General features: G+C 44.3%; 1 protein-coding gene across 1 annotated transcript in view; it reads right to left on the bottom strand.

The window, feature by feature from the left end:
* Positions 1–546: 546 nt before the first annotated feature.
* Positions 547–21,648, bottom strand: part of T265_08507 (hypothetical protein) — a gene marked incomplete at both ends in the record, with an annotated part of 28,162 nt that continues 7,060 nt past the window's right edge. The window contains 8 exons of the mRNA XM_009174328.1: positions 547–1,307; positions 4,135–4,202; positions 4,988–5,112; positions 6,118–6,375; positions 8,387–8,663; positions 11,570–11,806; positions 12,074–12,140; positions 17,159–17,399. Coding sequence (XP_009172592.1) covers positions 1,130–1,307; positions 4,135–4,202; positions 4,988–5,112; positions 6,118–6,375; positions 8,387–8,663; positions 11,570–11,806; positions 12,074–12,140; positions 17,159–17,399 — 1,451 coding nt within the window. The remainder of the gene's footprint in view (positions 1,308–4,134; positions 4,203–4,987; positions 5,113–6,117; positions 6,376–8,386; positions 8,664–11,569; positions 11,807–12,073; positions 12,141–17,158; positions 17,400–21,648) is intronic.

The following is a 21,648-nucleotide window of genomic DNA, read 5'->3' as shown; positions in this document are numbered from 1 at the left end:
TATCATAGGGTATTGGTCGTTGCTTTCTGCTTAGCTCATTGCGAATGTTTCATATCGTTGGCGCCATTTCAGACCAGGGATGGTTGCTAAACGCAGAGGCCTATTATATAAAAGTAGAACCAGCAATCATAGACTGCTGTCACAGCAAAGATGCCCGGGCAATTGTCTAAATAGCTGGTGTGTGTTCATCGAATGTTAATCTTTCTAGCGAACTTGGTATTTCGCCGTCACATGAGCAGCACCTTCAACGCGTACTACGAAATCTGAAGCAGACGTCAAACCAGGTGCCAAGCTCGGGCCATAGGCTTGGCTTCTACAAGACATTCCTCTGACTGCACAATTCATCTTGTAATACCATCCTGTCGTACGTGTAGGTCATAGGAAAGTGTGCCTATATGGTGAAGTTGCGAAGTGACTGAGGAGTCTGATGCATTTTTCAATTGCGAGGAGTTATGTTGCAAGTCCCGGAGTATTCGGTACAGTAATGGTCTTCCAAAACTCAACTGTTGCACACCCATACCGTACGAGACGAGAATTGACGTTACTCATTGTTTTACCAAAGTCCCTAACTCACAGACAGAAAAAGACACATTGGAAGGGACAGTGCTGGTAGTATTCTACTCAGATATTACCTGAAAATACTGAAAGATCAGCAAAATGATGCACTGGCTTGAACAGTGTTAGTGACTAGAGTGCAGTGGGCCAGTTTCGGACAGCGAAGGGAAGGCCTTACGAAGCAACTAAGTAGGAAATTATAAGTGGGAAAACAAAGTCAACGAAAACAAAGAGGATGCGGAAGTGGAGTACGAATGCAGATTATCTGAGGGTGAATCGTGGGTTAATGTAACAGGAGGGCTCCGTGTGCAGGGCAGATAGATGGTAAACCCGGGGGAGCGGGGTACACGTCAGTGGCCCCACTAAGAAGAAACTTCCATGCATGAATTAGTTGGATGTCAGTTGGTGGCCAAGGGGATAACTTGCACGTTTTGGAGAATAAAATCCCAGGACTGCAAGATATGTGTATACGGTATGTGTAACTAGCATAACAAAATATATGGACATACTGATGGGTACGTGGATTGGTGGGGAGGGGATGAATTCGACCGGACTGTATAAGCGCCCTAGCAAATCACTTCTCCCTGGTGGAAAGTTCGAGAACACGAGCCAACTCTTCGTCCTCCTGACGACGACGTCGCTCTTCAAGTTCCTGTTCGCGGCGAGATTCCTCTAATACCTTAAGGTAAGCTTCGTCTGCACTGGTAACCGGAATTTCCGCACCATCGAGACTCAAGCTTGCTGCAATTGCTCTGCAATGTGAAATAGGTAAAAGGAGGAATTAATGGTGAACAGAGTTACTCAAAGGGCAACACGCCCAAGCAATTCATGAAAGCAACAAAAAACACCCAGGGGTCGGTTTCGTCCACACCCTGACAGTGTCTCACGCCTCTTCAACTGAAGCGCCTTTCTTCCGGTGCATGGAGTGCTAACTGAGACTGCCGTTTTGGTTAAACATGAAAGGGAAACCTACGGTGACACGCAGCTGACGTGATAAACCATTGGTATATATATCTTCGTCGCATCATCTACTTGAGTCCGACTATCCTGAAAGGTGATGATACTGTTAACTACCCTTGCTTAATAGAGTATGCCACATAAGTTTGTGAACATAATTAATGCATTACCTATATTCAGAATTCTGGGCTTGGTGACTTCTGTATAAGCTTGCCTACAATAGGTGATGTCCGACGAAGATACCGACTCTATCCGTTCTTGTTCAAATTATTCATTGATGAAATAATGAGGCAAATGCTGGAAGGTCTTGAGAACCCCGGCGTTCAGATTGTTGCCGTTGAGAACCTTGTCGACCTGCAGTATACAGAAAATACTCTCTTCATCTTTGAAGACAATCCTGCTCAACAAACTCAACACCGTCACACCACAATTCGGCATGCGCCTCGCAGCTTCAAAGTGCACTCATGCTTCAGAAAGTGCAGTCACTGAACATACCTCTAATAGTTCGAGAGGCAATGGAAGTTGTGGATAATTTTACATAACTGGGTAGTTCTACTAGCTCTGGCGTAAATGCAACTGATGAAGCCAGGAAGTGAATCTCAAAGGCCCAATCATCTTTGCTAATTTTCATCATATGTGATGTCAAATAGGCATATCACTGGATCTTAAGGGTTACGTGTACCAGGTTATAAGGGCTATGCTGTATAGTCGCAAGACGTTGCTTCTACGGACAGATGATGTAGGGTGTCTTCATGTTTTTGACCACCAACGCCTCAAAAGCAGATAATTCAGTTCCGAAAAACATCCAGAACCATCGACTACATTAACTCGGCCACGGTTTTGTTCTTGCCTCCATCGGAATGGCGCAAACCGTGAGGTGCACAACGTAAGACTTGGCAGAAGGGTGTGAAAGAGATTACGAAAAGTTCGGGTATTTTACGTCTTCCAGGATGAGATCCGGGCGACCCCGCCTGCGCTTGGCTGGAGACATTGCAAGAAATGGCGGCTCGTCGATGTCAGTGTTCTCAGTTCCTTTACCAGTTGAGTGAGCGCTTGGTGATTTACGCACCTCAAAATGCTTGCGATAGGCCAGCACCAGGTTTCCTCCCATACTCTTCTCGCTTCTTTTCATTCTAAGGCTTCAAAAATAATTAGACAAACTTTGTGTTTGTGCCAACACTGATGTTACCGATGATGATGGACAACAGCGTTCGAGTTGGCCGATGGTGTGTGGGGCGGTGGGGTTGCATGATGTTTTCAATGCTTTTCAAACTTAAATGATTGAGCAACGATACATGCGTTATTCGGCTGCTCTGTTAGTATCTGGATCGCAGATGTCCATGACGCCGGTGACATTGTTGGCCTGAACAACTAGACAGGAGAGCTAGGAATGGTCCTCGATATCATCAGTCACTGTGCTTCTCCTAGTGGCTTCAGCGTGAGTACGAATGTACGGCGAATGTGCGGTCTCCCTCTAGCCGATCCTTTTACCGTTGCAAACAGACAAGCGAAGGTTATCAATATTACCAATTTGGTAGCTCGGTTGTGTGTACTGATGGTTGATCAGACAGTCGTCGAACGTCAGAAGCTGTGTAGGTTGGGACGTGTTGGATATGCTTAACTATCGTTTGCCGAAGAGAGTGCTGTTTTCCATGCCCAATTCAGAGCGGCGGAAGCAGGGAGGTGGTCAAACCTTGATTTGACAGAGGGGTATGAAAGAGACTAAGAAACGTTTAGGTGCCGCCGGTACTACTCGCCTACCAGAATGGGGATCCCCACTGCGCCTGGTCGGAGACACTGAAAAACATGGCTGCTAATCGAATTCAGTGGCGTTCGTGTTGTCAGTGTCTATCCAGATTGCCTGAATGAGTGTTTGGAGATGTGGACAGCTCGGAATGATTGTAGCAAACTAGTATTAAGTCCCTTCCTCGTCCACTTTTATTATTTTCTTTAGGATGAGGCTTTCAAATAAATTATGGTTGCACTGCAGCGAAGCATCGGTGTTGAACACTGATGTCATTCTAGCGATGATGATGAGTGTGTTATAAGTCCGCTTGTCACCAAATAAGGCACGACTAACCAAAGTGCTCTTTGCAAATGCTGTTGGATGCATGACCATATGCATAACCAAAACCTGTAGCAGCTTACAGTTCAGTTTAGTTTGGCACCCATGAACCTTTTGGATTGGTGTGGTGGTTTGGGTCGCCGCAAGTTTTCACATCGGATGATGAAGGTTGGAAGAATTGGTGTAGAAAACAAATAAAAGCAAGGTAACTGATTCCTGATTCCCTAACTTCACAGATGAAACGCACCAATGGAGCTAAGACCGGTTATATTTTTCAGGTTTCGCATTAAGTTATTTCATTGTCGGTTGTGTGACAGTTGCTCAGTATCCCTGAGCAGAGGCCCCTTTCAAAAGTCTGGGTGACAGCTAAGATCACCTCACCAGAGGCTCATGTCACTCTGGTCATAACTTATTGGCAACGGGCGTGACGAATTAAGATAAACTCGTTCCGTAAAGCACTTAACCATAGGTCGAGTATTATTGTCTTGTTTTCACCTCCACATGTGCCTAAGTTTTCACTTTACTCACAATTGCGAGAAAAGCCAAATGCAACTTACTGCTGCAACCATGCTTCTTCCGGTTCCACATATTCGTCCGCTCTGGCCTCGATTATGCTCCGCTTACGCTGCATAAACAAAACAGTTAAAAGACGAGGTCATCCAAGGGGATGGAAGAAGAAATCCTGCCTCCACAACAGTTATCATGTGCACTAGAATGGGAAACCTTGAACAAAGGTTGACCTAGTTTGGCAGACCATCGAATAATTTATGCTACACCAAAGTGCTGGGATACTAAATGACATGACAGGCACACGATGAAGATTTCTCAGTATGGTTATGTCACTTTGTACGTTATTACCCTAAAGAATACCGCACCTATCGGAACGGTTTCTAAAGGCCGGTGGATCCAAAACAAGTCTAATATGGCTTAGTTCAGTACTCCTAAGGTGATTTTAAAAAATAACTCAAATAATAAGTCAAATTCAGAGGGTTGGACGATTTCCGTCGCCAATAGCATTATGAAGTGGCATTACTGCGAGCGGGGTGAACAATATTACACTGATCCAGTCTGAGCCAGTTGCAAGTAAACAATTAATACAATAAATTGAGTCGACGAAAAAATTCGCTTAGCCCAGTTAATGAGCAGAAGTGTTTAGGTTGACACTAACAAGGAACTGGTGACAACCGCATGTTAACGCTTATGTGAGATAACCGTGCTCTTACTCGCAAGGAAAGAGTACACTAATTCTGCCAATTAAATATGCAGCGGTTGTCACAAGGTGGCCTTATGCCACGAACGTCATCAAGTGACCGAACGGACACCCATGCTTCCTTGAGGAAGGAAACCTTCAACTGACAACAGACAAACTGTAGCTGAGGTCGATAAATGCATGAACAATGTTGAACATACCAGCGAGTAACCACGGTGCATGAGGTTTTCAGCCGCCCCATACTCTATCAGACTGCGCTGTACGGCCATTTGAACCATTTGTTCTTCTTCGTCCAACGCACCATAATGACCCGGTGAGTTTTCCACTAGATAACAACAAAATCAGGGAGCTCGTAAGTCCCAATAGAATCGAAATATGAAGCCAACAAACAGGCGAAGTCAACAGACTACACGAGAGCGACGAGAAAAATGGTCTGCTGTAATCTCCAACCACAGCTGTTAGACCGTTCCGGACAACTACCACTTCAAAAATAAACCGAAAGTAGACTGTCGAGAAGTTTCCAATAATGTTACACGCGGTGTGTTGAACTAAAAAATATGCGGTGACATCTCGAATAATGTACCCGCTGAAACATGAGCAGCACAATCAGCTACAGAACACAGACGAAAGATTCAGCTGAGCTTCTCGTTAACACCAAAGTAATCTGTGAAGGAACGCAATCGGCCACTGGCGTACAATTTGGTGCTCAATAAGAACATGGTTGCTGGAAAATCGCGGACTACGTCAACCTGGTAGGCCTCAAGAGGAACGAAATCGGTTGTACGCCACCAATGAGTTTTCTCTAACCGTATAACTAGTGTGGTGTGTCAAGATAGCATATTTCATTTATTACCCATTCACCATGCACCGGGTGTACACATAGTTGCATCTATACGATATACAATCTATCTTCCGACGCGCTGTCTGCTGCGGCGAATGATTCAGTTGGATACTCACGAGAAATAACGAGCTATAGGAACGTTAAACCTCAAGGTGTGTTGCGAGAGGATAACGACGTGATGCTGCGAGAGCTTGATTTTAAAGCACAGTCCTACCATCCAATAGCTCGCAACTTCCACGTAAGGTATCCGAAAGCCATTGCTCATTTGGTGGTATCGCCGAATCTGTTAACTCTTGTAGAGATGTTGGGAACAGAATGCTGCACGACCAAATATTTGCGTATTCGTATTGGTGTGTTTAATGATTTGTACTCTCTGGAGTGTCATTGAAAAACGCGTGAATAGATTAGTTCGAATTCGAAAGTCCAACCGGACGGAAACTGCTTGCGGATGTTACAAGTACAAGGTGATATACTCAGTCGGCAACCTACCGATGATATGATAACCTTTACCGACGTCGAACACACTTTCGTCCACGACACACTTCACTGCCTCAGGAACCGATCCATTAGACGAGTTGATAAGTGGCTGGTTTGTAATGTCACCTGAGCCGCTGTGTGATGTGCGTACTCCTGGTGATGAGTTGGCACCACTGAGAGGTACGGTCGACACACCGTAGACTGCATTGTCTTGTCCATAGACATTTCCGAATGAGATGCAGGCATTCAGCACGTGGTAGAGGGGAATTTCTAAATGAGTAAATAAATGTGAGGAAATAGAAAAGAATGATCCCGTGTATGTTTCAACGAAAGTTCATGTTTCGGTGTAAAAACTTCAGAGACACAGCGGCTCGTATAAGCATGCAAAAAGCAGGACAACTATTGAGCGGCTCGCCTAGTGGTTGCTACTGCTGTGATAACGCCACAGTCGAAAGCACATCGATCGCAAAGTATGCGAATAAAACTGCAGTCCACTAGGTCCCCTTTCTGTGTGGACTAACCAGAACGTTAGCGGTGGAACACGAGGGTTGTTCAGATAGAACTAAAGCGGGTAAAGGTAGTTTCTAGCGTAGAGTGCTCCAAATAGATGATTCGACCCTTCAGCTTAGCTGAGTTCTACGGACAAACCTTATTTGGCTGAGTGATTAATAGGCAACTAAATGACGATTATTTCTAATGAGTGGAGCACCTGTTCAGTGCCAACTGCCTCGTGTATCAAGAAGTCTACCAACATATTAAAAAAAATCGACAGCATGACATCAGTGTTCAACACCGATGCTTCACTGCCGTACAACCATGACTTATTTGAAAGCCTTATTATAAAGAAAAGAATAAAGGTGGACGGGGAAGGGACTTATTGCTAGCTTAACACAATCATTCCGAGGTGCCTACACCGCTGGACATTCACTCAGGCAATCTGGATAGAAACTGACAACAAGAACGCCACTGACATCGGTTGGCAGCCATATCTTGTAGTGTCTCCAACCAGGCACAGTGAGGATCACGCGGTCCCCATCCTGGAAGGAAAAAGCGGCCAGATAGACTGGGTGTCGAGGCTTGAGGACTGATTTGGAGATTCCTGAAGATGTCGGCACCATGTGACGAGCAGATGCTGCACGGAAAACCGATGCATGACGAACGGAGTCATCAGTCCTAAGTGCTGGGCCTACAAGGAGAGAGTTATTAATGGAGTGGGGAGGGTGGAAGAAAAAGCATGTGAAGGAGAAATAAGGGAGGCGTCAGCAGTAGCCTGTTTTCGCTTACCCGCCCTGCTGTATGCAGCAAGTAAGGCGACCCGGCTGATGGCACCACGCGACGGCCGATGTGGCATGAGTTTATTTGTGTATGTGCAATTCATGGTTGTACGTGGGCTGGGATACTGCCAGGGCGCCCACACCTAGACAGGAGGACGATTAGGGTCCTCAACCAAAGCCTTTGGCTCAAAAGCCTAACCGCAAGGCAGCGGTGTTTGGAGGGAAATGCTAATGCATTACCATTTCTACGGAACAAGTCGCCACATGTTCCAACCCCCAACCTGGAGGGCCAGGAGACTGTGTTCGTCGGACCTCTAACCATTGACCAACCTGGTATGAGAGACTCTGTGAGTGTCGCGAGACACTCTCCAGTATAGCTCAACGGATCGCTGAGGTGCGCAAACCGTCACACCACGGTAAGGTCCAGTCTCTTCGTGACGGCTACCAACATATGTGATGCGGTGCAAGTGCGGAAGAGAGCATGAGACAGCTGCTCAGTGCATTTCGAATTTTTCAGCACAATATTGACTTGAGCTCCTATGCTATACTGATTTAGTGGCAATACTCAATCTCGTATACGGCTACCGCACAAACAAACTATGCATGGCACACCATAACTTTCGGAACGCTGAACCAAAAACCGTTCACCAGCAATCAGTCAATCAATGGGCACACAGCGGAAAATCCTGGATCACATGAATATCGGGATATTTAAAGGAAATAACAGCGTGGTTCATATGACCAAAAATAGATTTCGCCCACGCGTTCCACGAAAGCGTGTTACTACTTAACTTGGTTCAGTGAAACGAATAGAGGGCTGTACCATGCATGGGCTACCAAATAAGAATGACAGTCGGTAGTGCCGCCCGAAATTCCCAGGTCCTGGATTTAGTATAAAAAAAGACAGGACAGATGCAACAAAGTGAACTGATTAAACACCATTAAAAACAATTTCACGATGGGGAATTCGTGCAAAAGGATAGTTTGGGACACTTCTTAGAGCTTACCAATCTTAAGGGGGAATCCAGCAGGTAGTTGCTTGGTCAAAAATTCTTTCAGTTTATGGAAATATGGATTGTATTCAGACATTAGGTCGATTATTGGGATGACCTGATCCTTCAGAGATAGAGGAAAGTCTCGACAGAGCCACAGACGGGCCTTGAATGTCTTGACTTTGGTTGTCATCGATTTCGGACGACCGACGTCGATCACAGATTTGAGTGTTCCATCGGGATTGAAGTATTGTTCCAAACTCAAGTCGTTTGGATTATAACTGGATGCTTCCTGGAACACGGGAAATTCAAGTAAGAACAACCAGGGTGTTTTAACAGGGCTCAAGTAAGCGATAGGACAGATGTTAACACGGCCAACTGTGCTTTGTGAGCTCTTCAGGTTTGAACACCAAATTTGACTATACCAGCAAATAAGAGCTGCCAAGTAGTTACAGCAAAGTCTGAAGCATGTGATTGTGATGAATTAAACCATAATCTGCTGAGCAGAATGAACGATTCAGCTATGCTGAAAATGTTGAGGCCTTCAAGCAGCTAGAAGATAATTTGACATCTGTTCGCTGTGGCTAGTTTTCTGGTACCCACAGCAGTAAGCATGCCCTGCTGCACAGAATGCTCGACAAGTCAGCGTATACCAACTCAATGCATTAGGTGAGGAAGATTGTTAGGATCGATTGTGCTTATTTGGTAAATACTGGGAAACATCATCTCGTAAAGTAAATTTAACTCAGACGGGAGAGATGAGAAGCAATGTACAACTGTAGCACCTTTATGGATTGTCAGAAGCGTGACCTCACGAACCCTGACAAGGATTCGGATCCGTAATTTAACACTGCTACCCAGCCACGGGTGGTTGCTTAGAGCTATGACCTTGCACTTAGACAAGACGACTGTCACAAATTCATTGCCTGAGCAGTTCAATTCACATGCCCCATAAATGCCTGGTTGCTGCACTGCTTTTTTAACGCGGATGACGATGATGACGACGGCCTCTCAGGGGAGTCCTTGTGAATATGCAATTCAATCACATTACTCATCGGCAATTCGTAGTGTTCAGCCGGTATCAGGAAAGTTACGGGTTCGAAGCTCTCTAGGGAATGATGATGTACACTGTTGATGATTCTCATTAAGGATAAAAGCCTGAACGATGTCCGTGAGTTTTTTGGCAGGACAATACCTAAGGTGTCCTAAGCGCTTATCGTAAGTAGACCCAGGGTTATATGGCTACAAGCTTTTTAATTAAGCGGGCCAAATATACTAAAATACATGCTTTGATATCGATCCCTGTAAGCACTGTTGGTAAATGGGAAATGGATGCGAAAGGTTACAGCTTAACTACTTCGGTTGCATAAACCGGTTTGGATGAGTTGTGCAGACAGCATTAATTAATGAACAACGTTGGGTCTATAATATCTAGGTTGCAGGATAAACAGTAAATGATATTTTAACGTCCAGTAGTATGTACTGGCACTAATGTGTAGAACAGTGGTTAATATCTATGTATAAGCCATAACTTTATCTTTCGAACCCGCCCCCTCACTTCTGAAGTGCACCTTTAGGTCAACCTACCCAAACATTTTTCTCTTTGTGGCTAAAAATCCTCTTGGTGGCACAGTTAGCAGTAGTTCAAGCGGGCTGAGAGCCTAAAACCGTTACAGACGTTTTGAAGACGAAAGTAGTGATTGGATCTTCTAGACCCAAATATTGTCCATTTTGACAACACGAAAAATCGAAAGATACTAAGAAAGTGATTAACGATGCTTAAGAAGATCTCCGGAACGGTATCATATACTAGAGGCAAGTGGTTAGCCTTACAAAATGTGCCCTCCAACTAACACGTCTACATACTTGTTTTACAGGTAGTCTGTATTATTACGTTCGTTTTACCATGCAAACAGAAGTTAAAATACGACGAGAGAGACCGAGAAACTTGGCTAACCCTGCTCTTTGCCGGTAATAGTGAAGGGGCCCACTCGTAGATCTCTATATAATCTTCTGAGGGGACACAACGATCTCGGAGTGTCAGCCTATTTAGTTACACAGAGACGACGGTTTCCAGAGGACAAGTTTCACGACCTAAACCAATGTAACTTCCCAAGCCGAAAAATCTCAGAATGTGTGCAAATAAATCAGTGCTCTGGTGTTGTACGACGAATTGAACCGAAACCCGTAACTATAACATAGTCCTTCTTGTTGTTCTAGGATTTCATCCGGATACATTGGTCCAGTAATGTCACTAGATGCAAGAGAAAAAGCTGGTCGTTCCAGGTGTCGCACGAAATTCACAAGAACTTTTCGAAGATGGGAACAATGTTGCACGAGCACCGTCTATGAGTAACCGTTTTAGGTGTGCATACACAACGTGGTGGGACTACGTAAATCAAACTGAGTAGACATGTTTACTCGCGCAATGCGCTTCAACTCGTAAACTTCAATCAAGTGAATGTTCTCCAGGGACATCTCATTCAGTAATGAGATGGTGAAGCACATTAGCTGACGTTCAGCTTCACAGTGTTTCACGGCCGTAAACAGTGAAAATCCAAGGCAAATACCCACTCAACGGGTTGTGGATGAAAGATCGTCAACTAATGCGGCGGTGGGTTGAATCCCCAAGCATGACCGAAATTGGCAGCTTCGATGCCACACAAAGGGCGTAGTTTTACCACCTTAGTGTTGCGCAAGATAGTTGGGACTCCAAAAAACTAATCAAAAATCCGTCGAAAGAGTGGGGCTATCCTCAAGGTGAACTAAAACAAACTCTAGTGCTAACGGCCCAACTCCTGTTATTTGAACAAGCACTAGGATAAATGGCTATTCTACTGAGACAATACAGATCAATGAATAAAGAAAAATTGTCCAGTGGTGTAATGGAAAAGTCAGATAAAAGACCAGTCCGTGAATCCATAAATATGTCGTCGTGTGGTACTAATTGGTGAATCTGTGTGTGTTGCTGTGTACTCGACTCAAGGTTGCACTGTAAGGTTTCCAGGAAGTATGCCATGGGCGTTGACAGAGGAAACACACAAGTGAACTCAGTTGCAGCTGAAAGAGCTTAAGATGAACAAGCTTCTGACCTAAATAACTCTCACAAATACTGGCTAGACAAACCAGTAGACCAGGTCAAATGTGAACACGAAAACAGCCGCACACGTATGCAAAACAATTCGTGAATGAACTTACATGTGAAGCATCCAAATTCGGTTTATCTCGGGCCTCAGTAGCCGCCGTTTGCAGTAGACTAGTGAGCGGATTAACATGTCCAGCACCAGGGAAGAAAATATCAGTTGGCCCACCAGCAGCCGTACGATCTGTTCCGCCAGACTCCTCTGATCGACGATTAAGATCACGCAGGTTCTCTTCGGTCAAGTGTTCAGTACGGCGCAATGTCACAATCTGTACATTTGATGCACAGTAAACCTGGGGCGAAGTGTGGCATGGATTTGGGAAGGTGAGGAATGTGAATCATCTACAGAGTACAGGGGCACGCATGCTACGGTACACCGATGATTCATCGACTCATTGACTTAATGATTACGGGCCTAGAAGCGGGAGTGAGACCACGTTGAAGATACCCGCCAAAAGGTAGTATGGGGGCTAGACAGAAATTCGAATCATGGCTTACGAGGGAAGAGATTAGAGTTTAACCGTTAGAAACGAACCAATCTAGTTTTTATGGGGGCTCACCTGACAGTTGTGATTATTCACCGTTTCCTTTCTATCGGTACGCCAACCCCAAATACCAGACTTGCTTCTGCAGAAGAAATGGGAAGAACGTAAATAGAAAGATAAAAAGGCCACGCAAGGGCTCCTACGCACAAATGCAACGGCTTGAATGTATCGTCACGTAGATGATGGTATGTGTAAAGACTGCGTGTGAAGCGCTACCAACGCAGTATCTTTCGATTTCTGTTGGTCGCCCCTAACCGTGGACTGATGTGCATTAAATACATGGTTGCCGTCAAATTCAGACGTCAATGGCTCAGAAAACATTATGTTGCACAGTAAGGGGATGCAAAACACCATTCGTTTGGTCCCCAATAAACGCGATAACAAATGCATCTCAAAGATATGCGGAGCTATTTAGTCCCAATATTTAAGAGATAGCGCTTCGGTTTCCTAGAGATTTTCGTTGCCAAGTTAATTCATATATCAGGGACTGGTGCCTTCAGTTCATCCACAATAATGAGGGTGTTGTTCGGCCCACACAGGCGTACCATTATCAGGTGCCATAATTTCTTTGGGGCCTATTCCTAGAATGCAGGTGGGTGAACCTAGCAATGAGACACACTCTGAAGAAACCCTCGCATTTAAAACAGATTGTTATTCCTCGTGCGTAACAGTGTTGGGATTTTTTGTTTGGTACAGAAGAAAGACTTGGTCGTGTGACAAAAGTGGCTCCCGAAAACACGGAAAGCCTGGTAAATCTCAAACATCAATATTTCTCTTCTTTTAAACTCGCACTAGTTAAAAGCCCAGTCAGCTTGTCTGCGGGGATCCAACTTTTTCCCTATAAATGACTATCACTACACCACACCAGTAACTCCAAATGCGATCTGCCTAATCATGCGCTGCACATTCAATGTTTCAAATATGGGAGTGAAGCACTTTTTAGGTCACTCAAGGCCATTACACGTGTTAACACTCTAAGAGAGTGCCCTAGCAACTCCATCTTGTTCCGTTGGACGTAGCGTTCTAAAGACTCTAAACTGAGTGGCAGATGAGCTGTTATTCTCTCATCAAATGCATCGTTCATAAAGTGACTGGACAATTTGACGTTGAGCTGAGTTTCTCAACCAATCGATATCCGACTTGAAATACGCCGCACTCAGTGAACAGATGAATAGAAGTGAAGGGAACCGAGGGAATGGATTCAGTGATTTGCATGGGATATTGAGACTACACACCTCATTGTGTCATGGAATGGTGCTCATTTGAATCCTATCGTACGTGCAACCTCATACAAGGCAATCATGATATACGTCATTGGCTACTGTGTGGCCTCGATCGCGCATCTGGGTGAACAGTATGCAGATGAAAATTATGCGCAGAAGTCAAGAATCTGCTGCGCGAGTCATACTAGCACAGAATAAACACTTGTACTAGCGTGATGCACTGCCTAATCGTGCTTCGGAAAAATGACACCTGCTTCTCCCATTCAGATACCCCAAAAATATTAATTTTGAAACAAACGCGATGTCCGTCCATGACATTTTTTACAGTTGACCAAAGAAAATCACTTTCCGATTTCTGCGATAAAAAATTGCCAGCTTTCTCCAACCGAGTCTGTGGCCCCTTCAAATTAGCAAGTCAACGGGATAATACGAGAGGAATCGTTCGATATGACCTTCGAATCCAGTTTAGAATGTGTTGACAGTCTGAGACAAAATGGCCTATTCGGCTACTCCCATTTGTTTGTCCTTAAGGTTGGAAAGCAGCCGATGTGAAATGACGCTATCACCAGTCGGAATGCGGCAATAAAAGAGGAAAGCGTCAGTAACCTGAAGAGGACAAGAAAAATACAACGCACTGGCCTGTGGTAATCAATAAAAATAAGGTTGCTGTTTGAATGAATGCACATCCAAACAAACAGTCAGATAAACTGATCAGTTTCCAGGTTTCCTAGCACTAAAGCGGATCGAACAGCCTCAGATGGGTGACGTAAATTCAATTTTGTTTACAGAGGCAACTAAGATTGTTTGGGGTTCGAATACAGATTTACGAAAGCATCTACAGTTCTCTGTGACAATTATGAGGTGAATATGGAATGAATGCCGCACGTCGAGTAAGCTTAGTAGTTAAAGCGTCAGCTTACGGACCGAAAGGTTCGTGGTTCTCGACTGTTCCCGTCTAGGCTTCGAAAACTTGGCAGTATCCCAGCCCTCGTGCCCTTTTCCGTTGGCATGGCAGCTAGGCACCGAAAGAGTACTACAGCCGAACGATTTAGTTTTCAATATATTTGAAGGTATTACACAAAGGAAGGTTCTCTTCCATTAAACCACTTTTTTCCGCACATGATTCGTTGTTACCAAGTATAAGTAATTGTTAGCAAGCGGGTACTTAGTAGTCCTGATCAACTACTGGGGGTGATTCTCGCAATGCTGCTGAATCAACAAGAGAACTCAAATGAGCACCAAAAATTAGTCAGATTCCCGTAGAAACAATGTGACTACACCTCAGATACAACCCGCGTTGTGTGAGGAACTTTCAACCGTGAAAACTGCTTGCACAAACGACATACCGAATGCAGTCTTTTTAAAGTTTCAGTATTCTGTCAAGCAAATAATACGGGAACAAGCTTTCCAACACAGAGGTTGGCAGCAATGTCGGGGTGGTAGTAGTTCCCAGTGGCGAGCAAATTGGTAGTGGTGGTAGTTGCAGTTGTTGCTGAAGCGCAGGGTAGATGGTAACCAAAACGCTAAAAATAATAGCTTGGACAAAAGACGCCACTGATTATGCCATGGACCACAACCAGCAAGCCTAAGCCACTGTTATTTCCCTTCTAGAGAGAAATCAACCGTGAATTGCAGTGATTTTTCAGGCTGTGAATCTCAGTGTACACTGACAGGTCACAGCCTGCACAGTGACGGCAAAAATCTTGCTATCACAGTGGAATTCTATGTATGTCAACTGCAAAAACTGGTAACCCACCCATTTAACGGACAAAAATGATAAGTTTCAAAAGTGCCGGCAGTGAGTTGTCATCAGTTCTGCAGAACTGGCGACTGGGTTTCTGATGAAACGCCAGTAACATTAATCCATTCCATAATCCACGGAACCGGATTCTAGGTTGTACGACCTTTAACGAACAATATATGTAATGTGTACGTGTTAAGATTATTAATCCACAGGGTTTATGATGCCAGACGAAGAATTTCAAAATTAGGTATTACCCTTCAGACAGGACACTTGTGGGACCGACCGGGATCAATCTCGTATGGAGAATTTTCCCTAAATGAGCTTTGTTGTTGGAAACTAAACTTGATCTGAACGAGTGGTTGGCTTATTCAGACAATCAGACCAAACCCACAGACTGGGTTATCTGAACAGTCACCAGTTCTTAAGGGAAGCCTGGGGAGTACCAAGGCAGCAAGTCATGGATTCAGATGTGTTCTTGGTCATGGATAAATCTGAATAGTCTTTAATGATAAAATCAGCGTTCTTGGCTTCATTCGTTAGTCGGTTCTGAAGTTCACTAACCTCCCTTGCAAGACTTCACTATCGACCCGAGTTACCACAGTGAAACGAATTCGAACGCTCCTTACCATTGAGTGGATTTGCTAACTGCTAATATTTTAACTCCGGCTGAGTCACTATCAATTTGTTCACTTCTTGCGATCATGCTGTTACCTACAGGTTTAAAACCCATGTCCTCCAGCTGAGCTAATGGCTTTGTACTAACCTAACTATGGTGACATGGTTACTCAGCGAATGCAGTCCCAAATATCAAAACTCTCAACGGGTCCCTCCGTTGCTTCCACTCTGCTAAAAGAAAGCAGCATCTGATCTGCCGTTAGCAAGTTGGATAAAGCTCACTACCTTAGAGTAAGGAACAATAAACAAATGTTACCGAAACAGATAAAGCTCCAAAGGATAGTTATTCCACTCGAAGATGGCAGAAGTGAGGGTATTTTTCAGGATGACCCAGACAGATAATGAGAGCAACTCACTTATCTGATACATCTATCCGCGTTGAATTAGGCCGGACCAATAAAACTGGACCAGCTACATACATCTACTCAAACTGAGGTTGCTACCGAGAGGATCTTATCAATGACCCTTAAGTTTTTGTTGTCTAAACCGCTAAGTGGAAAACATGATTGCGGTATACCTAGGCCATATTTGGTCACAAATGAACGTTTTGGGTGATTAAACAACCTAAAATATTCACTAGGTGGACCAGTTGATTATTGGTTGCGCGAACTCGCATGGAGTGTTCTCTTCAGAGAGATGACAGTGCAAGACAGGTGGAATTTAGGAGTTGCTGTCCGGTGTATTGATTTCCCCTAGAAGGTAAATCACTGTGCACAACTCTATTTCAGTCAGCCATAAAAACTCCCGGGAGCATGCCAAATTTAGACTCGGTAAGAACTTTGTGCAAACGACCACTGGGAGAAATCTATCACTGCATACAGCACACCAAATGTTGGGCTGGACATACGAATGAGAGCCAGAAAGTTTTCTTTCGCATGCAGTGGTCTGTTCGGTTAAGGCGAGTTGACTTTAGCCGCACTAATCCGGCTGCTAACTTACATGTAATACGTACGAGACAACCCAAGGAGTGAATCTCATGATAAAGTTAAAGTTTTTACTATACATATCTTCCATCTAAGATTGCCATGAGGCGTTGACAGGATAGATCGAAGGTAATGCGAACGCGCTTCAGTAGTTGAACCAGCCAGAGGATATCACGCCCAAACTAAAAAACCTGGTCAATCGATCGTTAAGCTTGTACAAGCCCCTGACCAGCCAAAACGACAGCTGGGACAGTAACGTCACATTAGCTGTGGGGCAATGACAAACAACCAAAACCCACCAACACTGTGCGCAGTTACGACCCCAAAAACAAAAACAGTCAGCCTGAAAAATCGACCTATCTCGGTCAGAAACTTGTTTGTTTCGTCTACTGCATTATTCCAAACTATACTGCAAGTGGCTTGCATTATGCATAGTGATCGATGATACAAAGGAAGTGTCCACAATTAACATGCATACCTTCTTCATGCGTCATTCAGACTCGAACTACTAGAATAATGAGAGGGAGGAACTTACTTTTCAAACTCTATCTTATCCGTATCTAGGTAGGTCACGAAGATGGGTTGTGTCAGTTTGCTGGCAACTGCTTCATCCGAAGGTTCCCGAACGAACAGCTGAGCTGCAGCAGCAGCAGCCGCGCCTGCGCCGGTTCCAGGTCCCGTGCCGTTCGGATCAGAAGCGCGCCCGGTTAGGGCAATGTTGTGCCGGTAGATCACCCTATCGGTGTGGTTTACTTCGTCCATTACAGCTTCGTTATCTGGAGAAAATACGGATGGACGTTCTTTTCAGAGAAACAAAATATCCAGACAATAGAAAGAAGAGAGACAAGTTATCGAAATACAGTGACCACTACATTCAATCCCCTGTGATATCCCATAAATACCGAATAGAAAGCCCACACAATAGAAACGTCATATGCCTGTATCCATTTAAGTCTAAATTATCATCTGATCTGTATTATTGAAAGCCGAGTGGTTTGTTGAAAGAAGAGAGTAAAGACAGTATGTAAGACACAATATACTTTGTTAAGTACTGAAAGACCCGAGGCTTATATGAGTGCAAGCATAACGAACAACCTTATGATCGATGAGTTTCGCATTTTGGACCCATGCTATTTTCTTCAACCCAAGATGACACTGGCAACGGATGGAGTAGGATAGTGAATATTCCGCTGATGAGAAGGGGTTGATGAAGTGACTGACAAATTGAGGGAATACCTTTGCTACTTTGTGCCTAGCCCAGTATTTTGGTTAGTGCGTTCCCGTGTGTACTTGACTCATCCGGATGTTGGATTTGCTAGCATTACCATCATTTTCACGATTGTTCAAATTTATCAGTTAGGTGAAGTATGCAGCCAGTGCAGGACAACGAGCTGACGAACTGATGTCATCAGGTATCGTCCTATTTTTTTTTACAGTGTATCTAAATTTTACCTTATGTGTATGTTACCCTTGACCCAATAAGTGACTTTTGTCACTGCGCAGCAAACTGCATCTGAAAGTTCTGAAATCACTCACGAAGGAAGCGCCATACACTTCACTTTGATTTTAAACACTATGATTCCCTCCAATTAAATCAGTAAGGTTGTAAGCCTATGAGTAACCTATGTTCAACACCAGTGTCGCAATCCAGGATGACAATGATGCTAAGGTACAGTAACTAATGCACCGAAATGAAAATTTCCGGAGTTCACGAAGAGTAAGGAAGACCGGTAGTGATATAGTAGTCCGGGATGTTTATTCGAACTGTAGTCTTCGAGATGAAATACTTAAGTGGCATGGGAACTCTTGACTAGCTTGAAAAAACAAGTTAAGGGTCTCAGACATCGAAACGCACACAGAAAAGTAATGACCTGATTTATTGTCGCACAAAGAACAGTAGGCTTTAGTTGCACACATCCTGAAGTTCGTCAAACACGAGTTAGGTTCGTGTTTCTGATATCCTTTGAAGACACAAACGACACCAAATTGCACAAGGTTCAGAATGCCAACTCGTTATTTGGATACACTCCAATCCACTAAACAATTTATCGTAATTAGACAGAATACCGAGCAGTAAAAAGTCTATCACGACGTCTCACGACAGAAAGCGTGGAATTCTATGAGTGTTCAGAGACAAAGGGGAAAGATGGGAACAGAACATCGGTGAGCCTGTCCGGCATGATGGTTCGGTAACAGGTTGCACGAGAGTGGCACGTGATCCATCTGGTCTCGTAACATTAGCAGTACCGAGAAATAGATTGTACACGTTGTCGACTGCGAAATGGTGTGTCCTGATCAATAAGTTGAACAAATGGGTTGCAGTTGGATTAGTTAACGGGGGAAATTCGCCTAGCTCACATACTGCCATTTGGGCGGCTGATAACACGGTGCATTGTCGAGTTAAAGGCTACCTTTCAAGTTGTCACGCAAAAGAGATAGGAAGTGGGCTTTCCGAAAAATAGAAAATTACTAAGAGCAATGGCGGAAGGCAGTTCATTAACGTCAGCAAAGAACAAGCACCTAGGACCACTGTAGGTAGATGAGGGCTATTTGGATGAGGAAATAAACCTACCCGTATCACAAAAATACGCCAAAAAACACTGAGGCTAAGGAAGGATAGGTTGACTAGCAGAAAAACAACCTACATAGTGGAACGCAAAACGCTGATGAATGGCACCGGAAAAAGGGCACAGTACATGGCATGGAAGATGGAAGAAGCCTCACTCAGTGCTACCTCTCAGGACATGTTTCAGGTCGAACATCTTGTTAGGTGGACAGGACTATGGAGCTATGTAACGTAGCCTGACACACTCCGAATAACCTCTCGAGGCAAAGCACGTGATTCAGTCATTCAATAAGGGAAGAAACGCATTAGATACATCCTTCTAACCACACCTGAGGCTTACGTCTGGTTTATAAGTACGTAGAAAAAACCGCTACCACGGTTACCAATGCTCAGGTAAGTAGCGTGGGACACCTCTTATGCTACTTTGGGTCTGAGTAGTGTCTAAAACCAAACATCTAGCTCTATCATCAGAGCGATACGCGATTCCGTGTGCTCGTGATAGCCCATTATTTTCCAAGGGAAAGTTTCCGAAGTTAAAATAGACAGGTGTATACCGAAGCAGATAATGTAAAAAGTCTGGCGGGTATTATCGGCAGATCAGTTGGCCTCTAAAAGTGATTCGGAATAAAACCGGAACGGATTTTTGCTGTTAGAAATTTCTGGCTTAGAAAGTCTCATTGTGTTTCTCAAAAGGCGTTTGTGACTGTTTCGAGGGGATCGTGGAAGGTAGATGTAGTGGGCCTATTTCATGGAAGCCGACAATATTTTTGAATTTCGTCTGAGGTCAATGAAACTTGTCATCAGAAAGCCAGTGAGAAGCAAAACATACGAAGGATTCTGATAAGAAAGTGAAAATAGGTTGGTCAATTGAGTCGCTGATAAAAATGTACCTGATTAATTGTGTATGAACACTTTCTGTGAGCGTACGTCACGTTCAGCATCGGGATATCTAACACCATTTATCTTCGCACTCACATCACTGTCATGATTTTAGGAGGTACAGACCTAAACATAATTATTTCCATCAGTAAAACTTCAATAAATCGTGAAGTATCCACAAAATATAGTAAACTCTGGCTTAGCTGATAACGAACGTGAAGTGGGATACTGCGTAAAAGACGGTGAGCAAATTTCAAAGGCGGGACCTGTGACTTGGCTACGAGCCGAAAGCAGCTTTATTAGCTCCGGACTTGCTTCCAATTCACTCTATTTCGAAGTTAGACCCGACGATGACCGAAAGTCTTCCGATTCGCCGTGAACTTCAGGAATAGTAGCTACACCCGTGAAGTGAAAATTATGCAGTCGAGTACCTTACAGGTCTCTCTAGAAAAACTAGTAGCTTTCGTGATGTTTCTGAAAAATCCGAGCGTGGAATGAAAGGTTTGATATCCTTGTCCTGAATCGTGTCATGCCAGAAAACCATGTACTGTTCACTCTTGAGAACAGCAGATCCCGCTGTCCATGACTTAGTACAGCCGGCCTCAAATACTCCAATCCTATTCTCCAGACAAACACAAAGTGATATACTTTCCGGTCCCAGTACACGAGTCTTGAGACACATTAAGAACTAACGCTGGGTCACTAGTTATGGCAGCTTGATTATAACTTTAAGAATTCAGGAAAATCTTTCCGGGTTAGAAAGCTAAATAGGAAATAAACAATGTAGTTAAGTGAGCTTGCTATACTGACGCTTGCCTACCATCCGCTATCCACTCCACGTACCACGATGTACGGTGATATGTATGGTTTTCGGTCTGTTGGCTGAGCTTAGCGACGCGTGCAAGCGTTTCGCTGAGTTGGCATTATCGGTGCCTTGTATCGTCGTTCGGCGTATGGCCTATACCCACCGACGCACCACTGAAAAGCGATGAAACGCCTGCAGCCTACTTGCCAAGCACAGCGAACACACCAACAACGATTAACGAAGGAGTTGTAGAAAGTGCCGTTTGATGGTCGCGCCAAATCAGGCGATCATGTTCACTGACCGTGAAATCTGATCACATGTCCCACAACCTATATTGCCGAATCAACACACCACTCAGACCCCGTGTTATCGAACAAAAGGTGTAACGTGTATGGGTAAGTTATGAGACGACTAGCACCTGGTTAGTATTAACAGACTTCACCGTATGCTAAAATGTGCACAGACTTATATCCACATGACTCTCGGATATTGATCACTGTCAACTGTTGCTCTTCAAGCCGAAAGCTCAACATTTTCAGTTGCCTGTCAATCCAATGTCACTCAGTCACACCGACTGAATAGGAAACAACCACACCTGTAGATAAACGGAAACGATGTTCGATAGGAAACGGGACACACAGGAGCAAGTGACACTGACTGAAGTCGCCCGACTGAACCAGCCAAGAGTAAATGGCGTACAAAAAATCCAGTTACACATGGGCGCATACAGACTACTATTTCCAATAATCCATGCGGAAGGTAATAGGCAATAGTC

The sequence above is a fragment of the Opisthorchis viverrini genome (assembly GCF_000715545.1).
Source record: "Opisthorchis viverrini unplaced genomic scaffold opera_v5_222, whole genome shotgun sequence".
Lineage (NCBI taxonomy): Eukaryota > Metazoa > Platyhelminthes > Trematoda > Opisthorchiida > Opisthorchiidae > Opisthorchis > Opisthorchis viverrini.
Note: the sequence above shows the minus strand (reverse complement) of the source record. Positions and strands in the feature narration are given on the sequence as shown.